The sequence below is a fragment of the Dipodomys spectabilis genome, unplaced genomic scaffold (genome assembly GCF_019054845.1).
Source record: "Dipodomys spectabilis isolate Male_0828 unplaced genomic scaffold, ASM1905484v1 ptg000126l, whole genome shotgun sequence".
NCBI classification, from domain to species: domain Eukaryota; kingdom Metazoa; phylum Chordata; class Mammalia; order Rodentia; family Heteromyidae; genus Dipodomys; species Dipodomys spectabilis.
This window is the reverse complement of record NW_024870803.1, coordinates 2382839-2401975: the sequence shown is the minus strand read 5'-3', so window position 1 is coordinate 2401975 and position 19137 is coordinate 2382839. Positions and strand designations below refer to the sequence as shown.

The 19137-nt window shown below is 43.2% G+C and overlaps 1 protein-coding gene across 1 annotated transcript in view; it reads left to right on the top strand.

Moving 5' to 3' along the window:
* Pacrg (parkin coregulated) overlaps window positions 1–19137 on the top strand; it is a 372815-nt gene that overhangs the window by 174966 nt on the left and 178712 nt on the right. The window contains exon 3 of the mRNA XM_042689735.1: window positions 18496–18667. Coding sequence (XP_042545669.1) covers window positions 18496–18667 — 172 coding nt within the window. The remainder of the gene's footprint in view (window positions 1–18495; window positions 18668–19137) is intronic.

Here is a 19137-nt window from a genome sequence, read left to right as displayed (position 1 = left end):
ATTTAAGGAATCAGTGAGGCAGATCCAAAATTTAGGAATAATGAAATTTCCTTAGATTTGTCCTGGATCATGATTCACTTATAATAAATTGACATTGAATTGGCTTAAGTAATTTCGAGCTTCTATCACTTGGAGATTTTCGACCTAATAAGAAGAGAAGGGAACCATTTTGTGCGTCCCCCTTCATGAAGGGGCACCGTTCTTGATAGTTTTTTAAAAAGTTATTTTCCTTGTTCCTACCTTTACTTATTGAGGAATTAGAGTGAATCAAGATCTAATTTAATAGCAAATGAACAGTTAGCACGTCTATTTCGCCCTCTCAGCAGGTCTCCTTTCCACGGGTAACTGTTGGCCTCTTTGTCGGAGGCTCTAGAGGGTAAACTGTGGGTTGGCGGTGAGCGTTCACAATCAGTAGCCAGGATTTATTTCCAAGGGCGAGGCTTTCACTTTGGTTTGTGTGAAGGGCCTGAGGCTCCTACCTCTCTTGGATTTAGAAGGAAGCCTAGGCAGGTATAAAAGAACCAGCCTGTAGACAGGCCTAAGGCTTACCAGCAAAGGGCCAAGTTAAGAGCTTAACATTCGTTTGGCAAATTCAGATGGATGTCCCTTTTAGGCAAGTTGTAGTAGAAAAAAAATAATCCATTTTCAAAGAATCAATTTGATAAGCAGAAACAAATGAAGGTTTAATCTCACTGAAAGCATTACATAAGAATCCAGAAATTGGAAGGCAGAGAGAGAGGAATTATTTGGTATTTATCCAGTGTATGTCCTTCTATTGAGACAACAGTTAACTAAATCTTTCTTCCTCCTGCATTTTTCAACAAGAATTGAAGATGGTTCTTTCCCACCTAAGCCACGACAGGCATCTGTTTCACAGCTAGTCACAGATATCATTTAATATGATATGTTCCCCAAATTATTGTGATGCTGGTTCACTGTTACTACTGAATTTATGTGACCTTTCTAATTATCAAATTGCTCTGATAGAACAGTTTTACAGCAGGATTAATAATGTTCATAATTTTTAAAAAAAGGCAAGAAATGCATAACTCGATGAAAGACAGATTAGAAAAGAAGTATAAGAAATGGCGCTCCAAATTGATCTGACCGCTGCAGACAACCCTGTGAGGTGGCCTTAGGGGGGTATATTGGTGGCAGTGCTGGCTAGGGGCTCCCTCCTGGCCTCTCCCCAGGTTTCCCTGAAGAACCCTCCACTCCTGACAGAACCTGTTACACTTGTCTGCACTCTTCACTTGTTCCTGAAATACCAAGCCTGGCACGGAGGAGCACCCAGGGACTGGCGGCTGAGTAGCTAAATGAAGTGTGGCTTAGCCAGAGACCTCATGGAAGAGGCGTTTGCCCAGCTGCCGGCAGGCTTGTACAGAGGCCATGTCTCCACTGGCTTAGTCCCACTTCTGAGGACCATTCTGGTCAAGTGAGCTGCCGGGTTGCACTGGTGCTGGAAGGGCTGGTGCAGGCAGGCCCTGTGCATCATCTATGGACCAGGTAGGCATGCTCATACAAGCTGGGAGGGGGTAATGTCACCCCCGTATTCACATCCCCCCACTGTCCCCGCACACGTCAGCTGCGAGACAGGTCAGTGGGTCTGGACGGAAAGGCACGTAATTGGAGAATGAGAAATTTGTTTTTTATCTTGGCTGGGAAAACAGTGTGACTCTGGTGGCATCTATTTATTTCGTACCAGTTCTGCTTGCGGGCATTCAGCATTTATCTGACGACTGCAGAGCATTTTCTTCTCAAGGTTCATCTGGCTGCTTTTTGCTTTTTTTTCATCTTTTAGTACTGAATGGATCTAATTTCTATACAATATCACGTTCATTATGCTGAAAATTGTGCTGTATTTAATGATGCAAGTAAATTGAAAATACAGACTAAAGTCTGGGGAAATTTCTCTCTTAAAAAAATCACTTTTAGAATCTCAACTGGATTTCCAGAATTCATTTTCAAGTCCCTTTGTCCAAGTTATGGGAGCATTTTCAAACTCATCATCATCCATGTCCTTCTTTAGCCTCAAACGAATAGGAAAACTATTACTACGGTGCTTTACAGTGTTACCCCTGGGTTCTCCCTTCCAGCCAGTCCTTGTGGGAGGTGGTAAGCCAACCCCTGAGTGCAAGAGGACCCCGCCTGGGTCTCTCCAAGAAGTGTCATATCAGCTATAAGAAAACATGTGCAAGAAACCTCATGAAGTTCCTTCTTGACTCTCCCAGCCAGTCAGAAGATGATGAAGCCAGGAGAGGAAGAGGCAGGCGCCTGACGGTGCCTGGCATTGTGCAACCCCACCAAGCACAGAGGAAAAGTTGATCTCTTCTTCTTTCTTCAGTCTATTGCTCCTTTTCTGCAAATGGGTTTGCAGGGGTTTCTGAAAAGTCAGTGGCTCTCCCCAGATGGCATCTGGGGACCGCGGCCCTCCCATTGCTCTCTCCATCAGCATTATCTTCACTTGCTTCCAAGCTGGCCAAGCCTGCTGCACCAAGCCGGGGGGGCGGGGGGGGGGGGAGGGCGGGGAGGGGGAGGACAGGGCGCACGCGTGAGGGGAGACCACACAAGGATGCACCTGTCATGCTCAGCAGTCACTCCTGACCTCCTCAAAGGCTAGTTGAACCCCAATAAAGTAAAAAGATGTTCCATACATAGTTTCCTTGTTCCTATCAGCTAGTCAGCCAGGGCCATAGTAGGAGAAAACGATTAAATAATAATCATTTTAATTAAATATTAGGCACATTTCTGTGTGTCTTATAAGATCATTTATTGTAGGTTCTAAATCTAAGCATTACAGCCTCATGAATCTCTGTATCATTTGACTTTCTTTTTACCAGGCCATTTCTTTGACACAGCCCGCTATGTCAAAATTATGGAAGATCTCCAGGTATCTATTGATCCAGGGGACATACTCATTTGTGACTCACACCTTCGAGAGTTGCATGTTGATTACTTTGCATGTCCATCAGGTAGAGGGCAGGGTCAAGTGCATGCTCACGCTGCCCTTCCTTAGGACAGACAAGCAGCCTCGGGGAGAGAGATGCAAGCTCCTACCCTGCAGGGCCCACCTCCTACCTCCAATTTACCTCTGCCTTCTAGAAGAACACTGACTCCGCAAACATTAAACATACGTTTGTATATAGTTTGAATAATTGAAAATGACTCCAGTAATAAAAAATATGCATGCTGCTTTCCTGACTATGAAGGTATATATCTGTGTCAGGGCCACATGCCTACTCATCTCAATTATCTCAATTATTTTCTTATGCCTGGTCTAGTCCCTCCAATTTCAAGCCTTGCTTTTCAAGAGACATAAAGGTTTTCTTATACATTTGTTGAGCATGTCATTTTATAGCAATTCAACTGTGGTAGATATCCCAAAGATGTCTATGTCCTCATCTCTAGAACCTTCACAGCAAAATGACCGTACCCGAGTAATCAGATTAAAGAGCCTGAGATCAGCAGAGTCTTGGATTATGCACAAAGGAGGATCAGTGTGAGTCCAGAAAATCAAGGACAGAATCAGTGTCACTCTAACAGCAGAGGCTGGGGCGTCACTTTTGGAGGAGAGGGACGTGAGACAGGAAAGGCTGGTAGCCTCTTGAGGTTACAAATGGCAAGGAACGTAGATTCCCCAGGTCAGGCCTCCAGAAGCAGCATGGCCTTGCCCAGACCTTGATCTTAACCTGTCAAGTTCGCCTTGGACTTCTGTCTTCTTGAGTTTGAAGCCAGTGAGAAGTCTATGTGTTGCCACTGGAGGTGAATACCCCAGGGGTGGGTAGACTGGCTCTTTGAATCCAGTGTAGCTGTGCTGACTGCTTTGCTGTTTCTCTAGGCCCCCGTGCATGGTGGGCACTGGGGGCCCTGGCAGCGGCCTTCCTGCCCTTTATCCCCAGGGGAGAGAGCTGGAGGCAGTGGTGCTGAGCACTTGTGTGTCGGAGCGATGCGAACCGCATTGCTTAGGAAGGAACTTCTGAGTCAACTCTGAGAATGAAAACAAGAAAGTTTCCTTGCTTCTTGAGGAGATACAAAAGGAAAATTTTGTTCCCTTTTCTCTGCTTCTGGATGGTTTGAAGCTTGTAGTTTTGGCAGCTGTTCTGCCATAGGGAGGGGAGCTGACTCTAGAACTTTCAGCAGGAAATGGGAGGGAGGAGGGGCAAGGGAAAAGTGACTATGAACAAGAGAAAGTGAATGGAAATCAAGAATCATGTCCATGATAGCAATCCAAATAAAAACTAGAAGGAAAATTAATTCCAATAACTTACATAAAATAAACTTTTTGTTTGTTTCTTGGTTTGTCTTTTCATAGTTCTACATTCAGTTCTTTTTACCTCACTGAGAGTAAAGGTGGTAAAATCTTGTTCTGATTATAAATGCATAATGTAACTAAGTCTAGGCTTCCATGACCTGGGCCATTGGCACCAGGTCTAAGACCCCAGCACACAGAGACATGCATGTGTTCACATGAGAAATGCATTCTTCCCTAGGTGCAGAATTACCCAATATTCTTCACAATGCGGTCTGTCACAGCACAAAGATTCTTATAATTTCTGAGCATTTCTTGTTTCCCTTCATTCTGGGCTGTAAGAAAGAGTCAGACCATGACTATAAACGGTTCTGAACCTAATAGTGGCGGTGCTCTGGGAGCTGCTGTGGGCACCCTGTGGGTGATAACACAGAGCCGGGAATGGCGCGGGATCTAATAGACGTCATAAGCTGCGCCTTGTTTGGCACATTTTGTGAACTGGAAGTTCAGGAAACAAAATGAAATCAAAATCTCCTTTCAGCTGAGAAAAGAACAATGAGTCTAAGTGAGTTAGGATTGATGAGTGAGCAGCTCAATCACTTTCTGCCTTTGGGCGAGTCATTTTCCCCAAATGACATTCTGGGTCTCACTTGAGAATCAAAAGGAGATGGAAATGAAGGATTTAAAGTCACACAAAATGACCTGTTATCCCAGATGACCAAAGCTAGGAGGTCTGAAGCCAATACTTGCTTGGTGTATTTTAGAAATTTCTAGAAACCCCACTGGACTAGAAGATGCTCTGGTCTAGAGGAAGTTAACTAAGAACAACTGTATTCATTCACTCCTTGTTGCATCCATCCGCCATCTATTCAAATCTCTATGACAGACCCTGTGCCACATAGAATATAGGGTCAAACAGAAATCAGAGGCAGAGGTTTAATGAGAGGTGAATTGCAAACAAGTCTGTGCCTGCCTTTGTTCTCTGTATGCTGGTGATGGGAGTAAACATTCTCGTTTGTCTGTGGCTGTTTTCCTGTTGCTCTAGAAACTCCATTCCCACTCTAGGAAGCTGGGATGAGGAGGGAGAAGACAACAACGTGGGACCTATCCTATGCTACCCCTTCACTTCCTTTACTCTCTTCACTCCTTCCTGGTTGCCTCTCCACAGTGGAGGGTGCACAATCAGCTTCTTGTTGTCCTTTCTCTCTCCTATAGCTCTCAGTTTGGAAAAGTCATGGATCTGGAGTAGAGGCCTCTGTCCTTCTATCTTGAGACTACCATGGCTGGGCTGGTTCTTTGTTCTCTTTCTGTTGGTAAAATCCAATGACGATTACTTATTCTTAGCTACTGGCTGACTCCAAAGCTCAGTTTATGTGGGCGTTGGAGACTTAGCAATGTGCCATCCTGTCCCTACCTAAACGTGTTCACCTCTATTGCAACCATAGCCTGTACTCTAAGGAAGAAAGCACAGCCTCCACCCTCTGCCCTCTGGTAACATGCCCAGGCATCTCAGGACTCTGCTCCATTTCCCCTCCATCTGCAACATGTACATGTGGACATGTGTGAACACGCATGCAGCTTCTACCATGATGACAGTGCTGACCAGTGGAGCGTGCTCACTTTGTCCTGTGTCCTTTCTGTGTTTGTGACATACTTCTTCCTGATTCCCCACTCTAACTAGAAAAGCAAGAAGGGACTTAATCCATATGGAAAGATAGTTAATCATTTGTGTACACATTTAATAATTACTCACAGGATCATGATGTGTATAATGCTATTATAGTAAAGTGGCAACAACAATTAGCATGTACTGGGCAGTGTTCTAGACAGTTTACATGAATTAGCCTAGGAAGTGGCACTGTGGCTCAAGTGGTAGAGTGCTCACCTTGAACTAAAGAGCACAGGGACATCACCCAAGCCCAGAGTTCAAGCCCCATGACTGACAAAAAAAATTCATGAATTAGCCTATTGTATTCTTTACCATGGATGGTTGAAGTATGTGTTGCTGGAGTCCCTGGTGTAATGAAGAATCTGATGTGACACATGTGTGTGTATGTGTGTGTGTGTGTGTGTGTGTGTGTGTGTGTGTGTGTGTGTATTATCTATCTATCTATCTATCTATCTATCTATCTATCTATCTATCTATCTAAAAAACACAATATAACTTACTTGTGGCAGGGATACGGCTTGGACTTAGGCTCCAAAATCTATACAATAAACTATGTGCTGTTTTGTGTGAAAGCTAGAGCTTTTTCATATGATTTCATTTTAAAAGATAAACATGAAAAGAGAAAATCCTCCTGGAATGCTGAATTTGAGGATGTACCCCACACAGAAGGAGACACAGTGCAGCCGGAACCTTGGACATGGGGTAGAGGGCCATAGTGTGCCGCTCCCAGCCTGTGAGGCCCGCTGAGTGACTTGAGGGTGGGGGGCAGGGGCTGTGCAGGGAGGCCTGGCTGCACCCTGGAGAATGAGCAGGGAAGGAGAGGGGCTGTGCTGGGGAGAACCTCTGAGAATCAGTTCCCTGAGTTGGTTATGCATGCGACAACCTCTGTCCCATGAGCTCATGCGAACTGAAGAATGAAATACTGGGTAGAAGCTGACCGGGGCTCCCATGCAATGAAGGTGACAGAAGAGAAACAAAGCTATAGCCACAATACAGGAGAGGCCATGCCAGACACACTGGCACAGCCCAGGACTTCGTTCCCCATAGAGAGGGCAGGCCAGGCTGGCAGAGCGGCCAGGCCCAAGGACACTTGAGCACAATCAGATGTCACCAAGTTTGGAAGCGCTGCATTTGAATTTGCAGCGTGTATTGTACTATAAATCACAACACAAGTGAAGTATTTTGTGAGTTTGCCAGCTAGCCACGCTAACAGACAGCGGAATGGGCATTTGATAACCAAGTAGCTCTGAGCACTTCGTTTCCTCCCGCTGCAGACGGAGTCTAATGAGCACCTGTATGACAGGTGAGGTCAGGTAGCAAAGGTGAGCACACTGCCCGTCCTCACAGAGTGTGCGAATGGACCTTCACGTAGTTTCTGCCAGCTGGAACATGTGGGCACAACTGGACTTATGTAAGGTCCATGGAAAACTAATCATCAAAGGCATCAAGTGTGGCCTAGAGAGCCCCAAAACAAAGGGAACAGGGGATGAAAGAAGATTTTTTTTTGGTGGAGGGGGGAGGATGAACGGTGGGGCCTGCTCCTCCCTGTCACGCACTTGGGGCAGGTCTGCAGTGGAAAGATTGGCACCTCAGGGTAACGAGGCCGGGAGAACCAAGCTTTCCTTCCGTGCTCTGCAGCCTCACTGTGTTTGAGGAAGTCCAGGCTAAGATGTAGCATGCTCCTCACAGCGCGTAAACAATGCACAGCAACGATGACTTAAGATGCTTGTTTTCCAAATTATAACCTGGTGTACTGATTTTCCACTGTGTCATTGGCAGGTAATATTAAAATATCAAAATAACTTCAATGTAATTATTGTGTTTGCTATTAGAAATAATGAAGTTGGGTGCCTGAGACAAGGTTTAACTCTGAAAGCAGAGGTCATGTCACCCAGACCGCAATGGGTCAAGGAGGTCCCCAAAAGGGAGAGAGTTTGGAGCACTGGGTTCCTGGCGTTCTCATGGCGAAGAATCCCAGGGTGGAGGTAGAGTGTGACACAGCATGTTGGTAAAGCAATCAAAGCACTTAACAGGACACACCAGGCATGGGTGCAGGAGGCAAACAGAGGCCCCAACTACTCTGACGTCAGAATGTTTATATCAAGTAAAATAAGGCAGGGGTAACTCAAGTACTGTCCCATTGTGCAAGGCACCCGGCTCAATCCAGTCTTGCTGACAGTATTGGTTCAGCCTAGAGATATTGAGTCTGAGAAAATAGTTCCAAGCTCTGATACCATACTTCTGCCTTTTGCCATGTTTAATGACCACCCTTCCTAAGAAGGAGTGGCCGGACCACTTGAAGGTGACCTGCTTGGTCCCTAAGCACAGTGATCAGTAGAAGTCAGGACGAAGTTTGGGGGCGGCCGGGGTGGGGGGGAGGGAAGGTCACCTCTGCATTGCTCTGTGGAGGAGTGTAGCAGAAAGGACATTTCCTTTGAACACTTCTGGCCAAGTTGAATGGAAACACTAAGTTTTAATGAATTCCTGGTCTCTGTTCTTTGAGTCCACTATCCCTAGTCTACCCTGCCTCAGTTCTACTGAACACATGTTTTCATTTAACATTTGGCAAATGGCTTAATTAATGTAATACCTGTAAATTTTATTTTTTAATAAAATATTATTTAGTCACTTTATATACATATATGTTAGTTCATTAACACAAACTATTTATATTATAAAGATGATGTACAGAGGGGGTACAGTTGCATAAGTAAGGAAATGAGTATAATTCTTGTCACACATTGTGATCCCCTCCCTTGTTTTCTCCCGCGTTCCCTCCCCCACACCTCTCCTCCCCCGCCCCCAGGTTGTAATGTTTATTGTCAACGTGGTGTCTTGTGAGTGTCACTGTTTAATTGGTTCACCCTTTGTCCTTCGTCTCATCATTTCTGTGATTCCCCTTCACATCCCCAAATCAGATAAACTTATATATACAAGACAAGACTCTTGTACTCAAAAACTCATTTAAGAAAGTACAACATTATTTATAAACATGAGAATGTCATCATTTTGTGTTCTCACTCCCTAGAATTTGAAACTCAAAAGTACTGTCATTTACTAGAAGGAATTGTGAACTGTGTCAGAGCCCCGACCCCCGGCTGGCGTTAGCGTATGCCCACGCACCCTGTGAGCTCTCAGTTCTGAATCCATCACAAATGGCTTTAAACCTAAGAACAGAAGTACAGGAGCCATTTTTTTTAAATGGTAGCTTACCAAAATAGAACTTTTTTTTTCTCTACCCAGTAAAATTTAAAGGATACAGTAAACATGGAGAGCAAGTCTGATAGTGACAAGTCCCAGAGGTTTGGCACTTGGCTGTTGTGCACTGGTGCTCTCCCATAGTCCAGGCGCCACCATCATCAGCTTTCACAATCCCCGGCTCCCTGCAGCCCCTGAGAGGCCGGTGCTGCCACTGCCCTGTGTTCCAGATGAGGAAACTGAAGCACACATGGGAACCTGGTCCGGATCACTGTGAGGGCTGAGGAGCTGTGAGGAGCCTAGGTGTGCACGTCTCTTTGGCCTTCACTCAAATATTACTTTCAATAGTTACATTATTTTAGCTACGGGAAGTGGGAAGAAGAGAAAGAATTGATGTCACGTGGCGCATGCTGTCTCATTCCATCCCTCCCTCAGGAGGCTGCCATCAGAACCACAGCATCACCGATTCATCCTTTCAGCAGATTTAAAGCAATCGATCCAAGGAAATAGGTCCTACTCCTCTAATCACTGTCTCCTTCTTTGCTACTCATGACTCCCCTCACTCCCTAGGTCCCAATCTGACTCTATCACAGCAACCAGGTTGTTTACATTCCTAATTTGAAGAAATTCCAAGTATAAAGGACTTCAATATCTCTATAAAATACATAGAGTAACATACATGTTGATATGAGGAAGATCATACTGCTATGCCCACATGATCCACAGCATCTGACTCAATCCAGTCCTGACCTGTTTAAATCTCCTCACTTGGTCGAGTGTCTTCACCCTGTCAGTGAGTATCAGTGGCTGAAGCTTGTCATCTAAACCTATGTTGTAGGTTTAGAATAGGAGGACTACAGTTCAAGGAGAGCCTGGGAAAATGTTTGCAAGACCCACTTTTAATCCATAGTTGAGCTTAGTGACACATTTCTGTTATCCCAAGTTACATGAGAGGCTGAGATGGGAGGATCGCAATTCCAGGTCATCTAAGGCAGAAGGGTCTGAGAGACTCTGTCTCCATGAAGGTAAGCAGAGGCAGGGGCCCACATCTGTGATCTCAGCAAGGACAGGAAGCATAGAGACGCAGATGGTGTCTCAGGAGAGGGCCTGGGCAGCGCCACCCTAGAAACCACCAGTGATTGATGCAGCAGCGGAGGGGCAGTCTAGAAAGTACAAGGCCCTGAGTTCAAACCTCACCAAAACAAACACAAAGGCAGAACTTTATCCAATTCAAGGACAGTCTTTGTAAAACAATGTGATAGTTTACAACTAATACCAGTGGTAAAAGTTACTAATAGTGTGTTTCTAACTGTATTAATTCCTAAAACTCATCAGGACTTTCCATGTCTTTCATACATTTTTTACTTCTTTATTTTTTTGAACATTTGCTACCCCAGAATACAATTGTTCCTTCTTTACTTTTGGCCACATTATACTATTTTGGCATTGTACAGGACTATAATAAAGGAAAGAGAAACTTTAAGGATGAATTACTATATAACTCTTGCTCCTTTGTGTGTCTCTCTGGGTAAAATAATACTATTTTTTTAAAGTTTTAAGAAATTCCTTTAACTCAATGGACAATGATGGATAGTTGGGATAGTTGGCATGTTCAAAGCTACAGAACTTGAGACCTTCTTTTTTATTTATTACACCTGAAAGTATCACTCACTGACTGCTACTGCTAGGAACATACAATTTCTGGATAATAAAGGTTAAGTGTGCATAAATTCCAGATCTGCTTCAACTGACCTTTAGCTGTCTTGTTAGCACTTTGACAGAAACTTAAAATAAGGTTATTCCACAAAATAATTTAATTCTCCATTCCCAAGTTCTGATTTGTTACTTGGTAATTAATATCTTCCAGCCATCAGCGTTTGTGGCAAAGCGGCGAGACATCGGGTTGGGGAAGACGGGGCTGACGCACCGTCCTTCCGTCTGGGAGCCTGGTCATCCGCAGAAGGCCCCTCCTCTCGGCTGTACATTTGTCAATCACCTTTCGTCACTTTCTCCATACAGTCTTCCTATCGCTTGTTAATTCTGTGATTTTTCTAAGCATTTTCTCAGTAGGTGTTAATTGTATTTTGGCAGGTTATTCTCTGTAGTTAATTGGTTCTTATTTAGCAGTATTTTCTGAGCTCTTCGACAAAGGAGACATGTTTTCTGATTCTTAAGGCACACTGCGTGGACAGTCGTGTCATCCTCAAGTGTGAGCTATTTTCTGAACGTGAGCCGCGTTCGCTGGAAGTTTCAGCACAAGGAGGAGAGGAAGTGAGGGCCTGTGTCCCCTCTCCTCTTGGCTGACCACGGTGGAAGTGACAGCAGTGTTCCCTGGGGAGGGACCTCATTCCTCTCACTTACCTGTGCACACACTGTTGAAATACCGTCCTGTGTGTGCAATTCAGCACGCTTGGCTCTGGTGTAATCACACGGTTGGACTCAGCTTTCCTGTTACAGTATTTTTATATCAGTGGGGTTTAACTGTTCATCTGGCTTCGGTGCCAATGTAATGTCAGCCCTGTACCCTGAGTTAAGTAGCTGCCCTTACTTTTCTGTTCTTAAAACCAGTTCTTAACATCTTGTCATTTCTGTAATGATTTTCTCTTTGACCTAAGAGTGACTCCAAGGTGTTTCTAGATTTCTAAATGGGTGAAAATTAAAAGTACGGCTGGGTTTTAGCTCATGATTTTTTTAATTTTATTTAAGATTTTTTCAGAAAGTATGACATGTAAAACAAACATTGTTGAGGGCCCTTTTGTGACTTTGTACATAATTCACTTTCCTAAACTACTCCACCTATACTTGTGAAAACCATGTTTTCTCTGTCTAATGCCCACAACGTGGATTAAACTTCATGTTTTTAAATTTTATATGGGAAAGTAAACAAATTAGATGAATAACTTCAAAAGCTAGGAAAGTAATGGGAAGGTAACTAACCTACCAGATATTAAAATGTGTTAAATAGTTGTGATAATTAAATCAAACTAGTCCAGGTTCATGAACAAGAAAGGCAGGCCAGAAAAACAGAATAGAATAGAACATCAAGAAACAGGCATGGTGACAGGTAGGCCTCCAGGCTCTGGGGTGTTGTGGCCAGTGTTTATGGTGACGGGGAGCTATCTAGCGAGGGATGCTAGCCCCCTAGCAGGCCAGTTGTGTACTGGGAGCACATCACAGCTGAACAAACACATCTCACATCAGGCTAAGGTCTCAAATAAATGGTTTCAAATGTATAGAACCCATAAAAAAACACTTGAGTAAATCATGACACATAATCTTTCCTAATTATTGCTATTTATTATGCCACAAGTTGGGAACAAATCTTTCGAATGATGACTCAAACTTCAGAACTCACAAAAGATTAATAACTTCAAAAGCATAAGAAAGCTTTGCACAGCAAAAAGAAAAAAAATGTGAGAACTCCTAACACACAAAAGACTAATCTTCCCCAAAGAAAAGAATTATACTAAGGGAGAAAAAAAAAGCCATTGCCTCCAAAGAAGAAAATGGCAAAGGATGTGAAAATACAATTCACAGAAACGGCTGTACAAATAGCTTTCAGAAATATATTTAAAGGGTGATTATTCTCACAGTAGCAGCAGTGTAAGTTAAGGCAACATAGTATTACCTAGAATATTGTTCAGAATCACACTTTTACAGCATTCTCCCTGGATAAACAATGGGAAAAACAGGCACTCAGGTTTTGTTGATGGGAATGTAAGTTGGTAGCGACTCTATGAAGTACCACTCGGCAAAACTGTCAAAACTGAAAATATACACACACTTTGTTAAAACATTTCCTCTCCCAGGAATTTATTCTGCATCATGCTTACTATTTCTTTTTCCTATACCTTTATTTTCCACCTTTCTCTGTCAGTTTTAGTGTGCCCCTTCTAAACCAATATATAACTAAAAGCATTTTTCTTTTTTGACAATCTGCCTTTTAACAGAGGACTTAATTCATTTACATACTTGGATTGCATATGTATATGTGCATATATATATATACTGCTCAACTATTTGTCTCTTGCATCTCCCTTCTCTTCCTGAGCTCTGCTTACTTTTACATAAACATTATCCTTTCATAAGAATGATCTGTGGGTTAGGAGAAAAGCCTTCAGAATTGGTCAAGGGCATTTAATTTGTCTTTATTTTTGAGCAATGGTTTCATTGATTTACATTGTAGATGAATAGCTTTTGTTCTTTCAACCAGCTGAAGAATTTTACCCCTGTCTCTTGTTAATGAGAGATAAATTCTAATTATCTTAATCTTTAAAAAGATTAAAACTTATGAAAGAAATCTAAAAAATATGAATGTCAATCTAATGTTGATACTTCAGATGTAATCTGTCTTTTGTTTCTGAGTTGCTTTTCCTTGTCTTTGAAATTTAATGTTTTTTCTGGAAATTGTCCAGAGCCTCATCTTTAATATGAATCCTTATGTCTTTCTTCAGTTATGGAAGGTTCTTGACCATTATTTCTTCAGATACTCTCTGTCCTCTGCTCTGCAGCCCCTGAGACACACATGAGATCATCTGGGACGGGACTTTGCCATCTTTTCTGTTGTGGTACCTCCACCTGCACTTCTGAGTTGGTCCTGTTCTCCACCTGTGACTCATCCAGTGTTCACCCTGGCTGTTCTTTGCTGGGGAGACCCCATTGCCATGGTGGTTGTAACGTCTTTGTTTTGAGCTCATCTATGGCAAAGGCTGCATTTTCTGAATCTTCCATATCCCCAAATTACACAAGTGTTGATGTTTTTGCACTTGCTTTCATTTGGACTCCAGGGATTTCTTCACCATCATCTGAAACTTTATTTCTTGGTTTTAGATCATGTGGATTTTAATTTCTCAGAGGGGACTTTTCCATTGAGAGTTTGTCAAACATCAAGTTCTTTCTGCTCTAACAAATGAGTAGGAGGGGAACCTCTAGTCCCTTTCCCTGGGAGAGAGCAGCCCTTAGCCCTTAAGTGTGTCCTGGTTGTGTGCCAGGTGCCAGTGGTTCTATTGCTTCTGCAACTGCTCTGTTTTCCAGAGCTCTAGAGACAGGACAATCTCCACGCTGGACCTGACCTGCCATCTGCTCATCCCGGTAGCGCCCAGGCCTCCCACTGGCTCCCCTCTGAGGCTGGATTGCAGCTTTATCTCTAAGCCCTCAGAAGTTCCTGAGCTCAGCTTTTCCTTCAGCACAGTCTGGTATTTTTAGAACTTGTCGCAGTACAGTTTATGGATTCCCATCACTCTTGTCTACAGTCTACTTCTTTTTTACAATAAGGAACATTTGTTTCATGCTACACAAAAAAGTCATACTTCTAGCATCCAAAAAAAAATCTCATTTTCTCCTGTTCAAGTTGTATCTTCAATATATTGAAAATATCAAATGACCTAAATTGTTTTTAGTTGCTTATCATATTGCATCTGTAACACATTTAAAAATAATGTGAAATGTCTTATACATCACATGCAGATAGTACTTAATGCCTACAAAATTTCTAAGTCATCTTCACACAACTCAACAGCTGTGTCAAGGGTTTACAATCACTGTTAAAACTTTATTTTAGAAATGCCATATGAATATGTAACATATTAACAGGTAATTATACGTTTTCAGATTAGTTTATGATTCCAAACAGTATCCTCTGGAATAATTATTATAGAAGTCATAGTAGCAGATACTTTCAATGGTATTTCATTCACTAATCAGTGTAATGATGTAGAAAGCATAGAAAGTAAATCCCTGGTTGGAATTTTTGATAAAATCATTAACCTCATTGTGTTTCTGACCTTTGGATACAGAGTTACTATTTTACACATCTGTTATGAGGTAAAACATTATACTTCTTAGACTAAATCAAGTTAGAATGTTATTGCCTTTGGACAAAGGTCACTGAAAGATTTAGAGATCGACTTATAGGCTCTATGCTCTTTAAAGAGCTATAGAACGTAATTTTTTTTAGGATTTTGTGCATGAAAATACTTCATGTTTAATATCAAGGTAGTCCTTAATCAGCTATTTCTGTGTAATTTTACCTGATATTTCCTTTCATTCTATGTCTCACTTCAGTTTTCTTCTGATTCTAGATTTTATAGATTTTGGAAAAAATTACCCAGCTTTAAAACTACTACTTTTGGGGTAATACTTAGGAAATATAAAGTGTAGTATTTATCACTAAACTAGTTACCCAAAAAGCAACAGATTTAAATGATTGGAAAACATTTATTGCTACATAAGCCTTAAGAATGACCTTTTTGTTTGTAAATCTAAAGGAACCCACGTGGTGAGCGATTTAGAAACCCTCTAGGAATGTGGGATGGTCATTGGGGGTGATGGTTAGCTATGCAAACATGGATAAGGCATCTCCTAATTTCTTTTTCAAATGTCAATCTTAGATTATTCTTAGAATCAACATTTAGACTTTTGAAATGAAGACCTCTTGTTATTATCGCCAGTATGTACATGTTGTAATATGTTTGCATTTTGTGAGACTGAGATACAGACACAAAAAGCCAATTAAAGCCAAATTGAGGAATGTATAATTCCAGGAGACCATCTTGATTTTCTATTAAAATATTCTTAAATTTTGTGGATTGTGAAAACCACTGCAATACCCACAAGAGGACAAATAAAGCACTTTACTTGAGGAATACTTATATTTGCAAAGTATATAAATTTACAGACATCCCATACTCCCCTGGGTGCTGGTTGAGGGGAAAGCCCAGGTCCTCTGTGCTGGGACCTCTCCCCACTGCTGCTCCTCGGCTGAGCACAAATCTGAGAGGAACAGTTCAAAAGGGCAGAACTGAAAGCCCACAGGTCCAGTCCTCGCACTCACCATGGACCACACACCCTTGGAGACAGTGACAAGCTCCTTGAATAGAGCTTGAGAAGGGTAATGAATTAGTGATAAGGATTACGAGGAAAATCAAACAGGGATGAGGTGGTTGTAGGAAGTCCAGATGAAGGACTTTGAGGAGATGGAGAGGGCTGGAGGAAAGAGGAAGGCATGCCATGGAACCAGTTCTCCCTCCCAGTTTCCCTGTGCTGAAGCTCTAACATCCCACATACATGCCTTTGGGAACGCGGCTTACGCAGGGGTAGTGGAGGCTAAGTTAAAGTGTCAGAACTGGGTCTTCTTAAGAAGGTTGAGAGATATCTGCACCTCCGTCTGCCCCACGGGAAAGCATCTGAGCCTCTGTCTATCTGCACCAGGGGAGAGCACCTGAGGATACAGTAGAAGGCATCTGTCCACATGCCAGGGCAAGCGGCCTGAGCACAAACACAGTGACAATGCATCTCAGGCAACTGTCATTGAGATAAACATCTGTGCTTTAAGCCACCCAGCTTCTGGCCTGTAGTTACGGTATCCTGAGCTGATTAAATGTGGCCATTCAAGGAAAGACCCTAAGGCAGAGGAGTGAGGCCCAGAGTCTGAAGAGCGCTGTGGAAGCCGGGAAGGTTGTGTGAAGAGACTCACAACTAGATGAGGGTGGGGCTTTAACCGGAAGTGACAGGCGGGGAGGGACCAACTGTAAGGGTGATGGGGGGAGGAATTAGGGTGACACCCAGCCTTGCCATAGAAATCTCCCAAGAAAAAATTTCATGTCAATCGTCGTATTAGGAAATCCTTGTCTTGGTAAGATACCTATGTTTGAGAATGCTAGAGAAAGATGAGGGATAGCTACAGTAGGACATTTCAGTAGTTGCCTTATCTCAAAAGTCATTGCAAAAACAAACCCAAAGTTAAAAGAAAACAACATAATCTACCTAACATAACTGCAAAATAGAAAGTTAACAGTAAATGAACAGCAGCAACTAGAGACCGTAGGATGACAGAAGTTAAAATAAGAGCAGCTATAAAAGTAAATGTAGCAAACTATAACATGAAAATACAGATTCTTCTATCAGATGGAAGCACCAGATGTAATGATTTGACCATTATAAGAGACATGTGCAAAACTGCAACAAGGGACTAAATGAGAGAATGAGCAAAATATACTGAAGAGCTAAGTAAAAATACAGTCCTCATGACACTTTTATGATAAACTAAGATTACAAGGTAAAATTTCAGATAACATTGTATCATTAGCAGCTGAATGATGTAGCAGTAAATATTTCAAAGTACAGAAAATAATGTTGTAAAACATCTCGAAGTGAACACAGATTCTTGAGAAAATTAATATTAAGTAGCTATCCCATATACTTTGGCTGAACAAGGTAAATTGTGTACATTTACAAGGTATATAAAGTATCTCGGAGGTGTCTGTACGCACTTACAGTTGGGGTTCATTTTTCTAAGCTCCAGCTACAAAAGAGTACGTGGATCCACGGAGTCTTTCCTGGCTGGGCTTCCTCTTCCCTCTTGGTGTCTGTCCTTGTCTGCAGGAGTGTGGTAAATGGGAGGCTCACCAGCAGAGGGTAGATGGGCCACCTGCTGGGGGAGTACAGGGCCGCTTGATTTACTCAGTGGCAAAGTAGCTGAGGGAGCTTCTCCCTGTCTTGATGGGTTCCCCACTTAAGCAGAAGGTGGTCTTTTGAAGGTGAGCACTCTGATAAGGGTTTGGAAGCTAGGGAAAATGGTGTGTGCACCATATCCCTTATCCTGAGCAGGTGGTTGGCATCGTCTGTCTGAGTCTGAGTCCATTCCTTCTACCCAGACACCTTCCTGCCGGAGGGGGGCGGAGCGGATCTCAAACCAGGGGCCACCCAGGCAAGTATAGGAGTTCAGACCCACCATCTATGTTCTCAGCTCTGATGTGGTCCGGTCCCCTGGTGCGTTGGATGGTCCTGAGGCACCAGAGGTGAGGGCTGTGGGGAGAGCAAGGCAGATCTTTGCTCTACCAGAAGTAGTCCAGGGGAGATCTGGTATGAGGGGCCCACCAGGTTCAGCCCGCTTTTTGTCCCCCCCTTTTTTTCCTTGATGGCCCCAGCACCACCCGTGTCATCCCCACCCAGGGAGTCCTGTATGACCCTCGCAGCCCTATCCCACTGCACACTTCCCGTCCGCTAGGGTACGTTGTGTGGCTCATGCTGGCTGACACTGGCGTCCACATCCTCAGCCTTGTCACTCCACTCTGGCATGTATGTTTCTCAGCAAACTGACTTTGGACTTCTTGACTCCTTTCCAAGATCACATGGGTACCTAATACTAAAAAGAAATATATTAATATGCTCCCAAAGTAGAGTCCCTGTGCGTTAGAGTCAAATGATGAAGATCTAATGGGCCGCCATTTCACCCTCCATACTAGACACTGAAAGGCCTAATGAGGTGCAGGTGTCTGGGTGCCTTAGCCCCTTTTCCCACCTGTGATGCACAGCTGTTCCCCGTGGTGGGGCAATGCCAGTTATTTTCACATTGCATTTCTTCTCTCTCCACTTCCAGGTAGAAATTGAGAAGCTGGATTACCACCATTATCTGCCTCTGTTTTTTGATGGGCTTTGTGAAATGACATTTCCCTACGAGTTTTTTGCTCGGCAAGGAATCCACGACATGCTGGAACACGGGGGGAGCAAGATTCTACCTGTCATTCCACAGCTCATTATCCCGATAAAAAGTAAGTGAACAGGTGAAAAAAGCATCACTCCGCGTGCGCCGTGCCGCGTTTTGACAACTTGCTAATTAAGCAATAAAACACAACAGACTGAGGCCATCCCCAGGCTTTGTGGGAATTTTTATAAATTGCCTTATGAAAGCAGACAACCCAAATCTCGGATAAAGGTCCCATCCCATAAGTGAGCTACATTGCAGGAAGGCCGCACTGATTTAAATCGTGCATGGTACGTGACCTTGTGTGTACACTGCCTCTGACTCCCGAGTGAGCTCTAAATGGCATCCCTAGCTTTAAATGACAGTAGAAATTGACTGGCTTTTAGGTAGTGGGAGTCACAATTGTCAGGAAAGGCATATGGACTGGAGAAAAGATGAATTTGTAAGGAAAGGGAATTGTTCATTTGCGATAGGTTGTTGTGGTGACAATCTCTAGAGTAAAGTGGCCCCTGACTTTCTCTGGCTGTGACCCGAGCA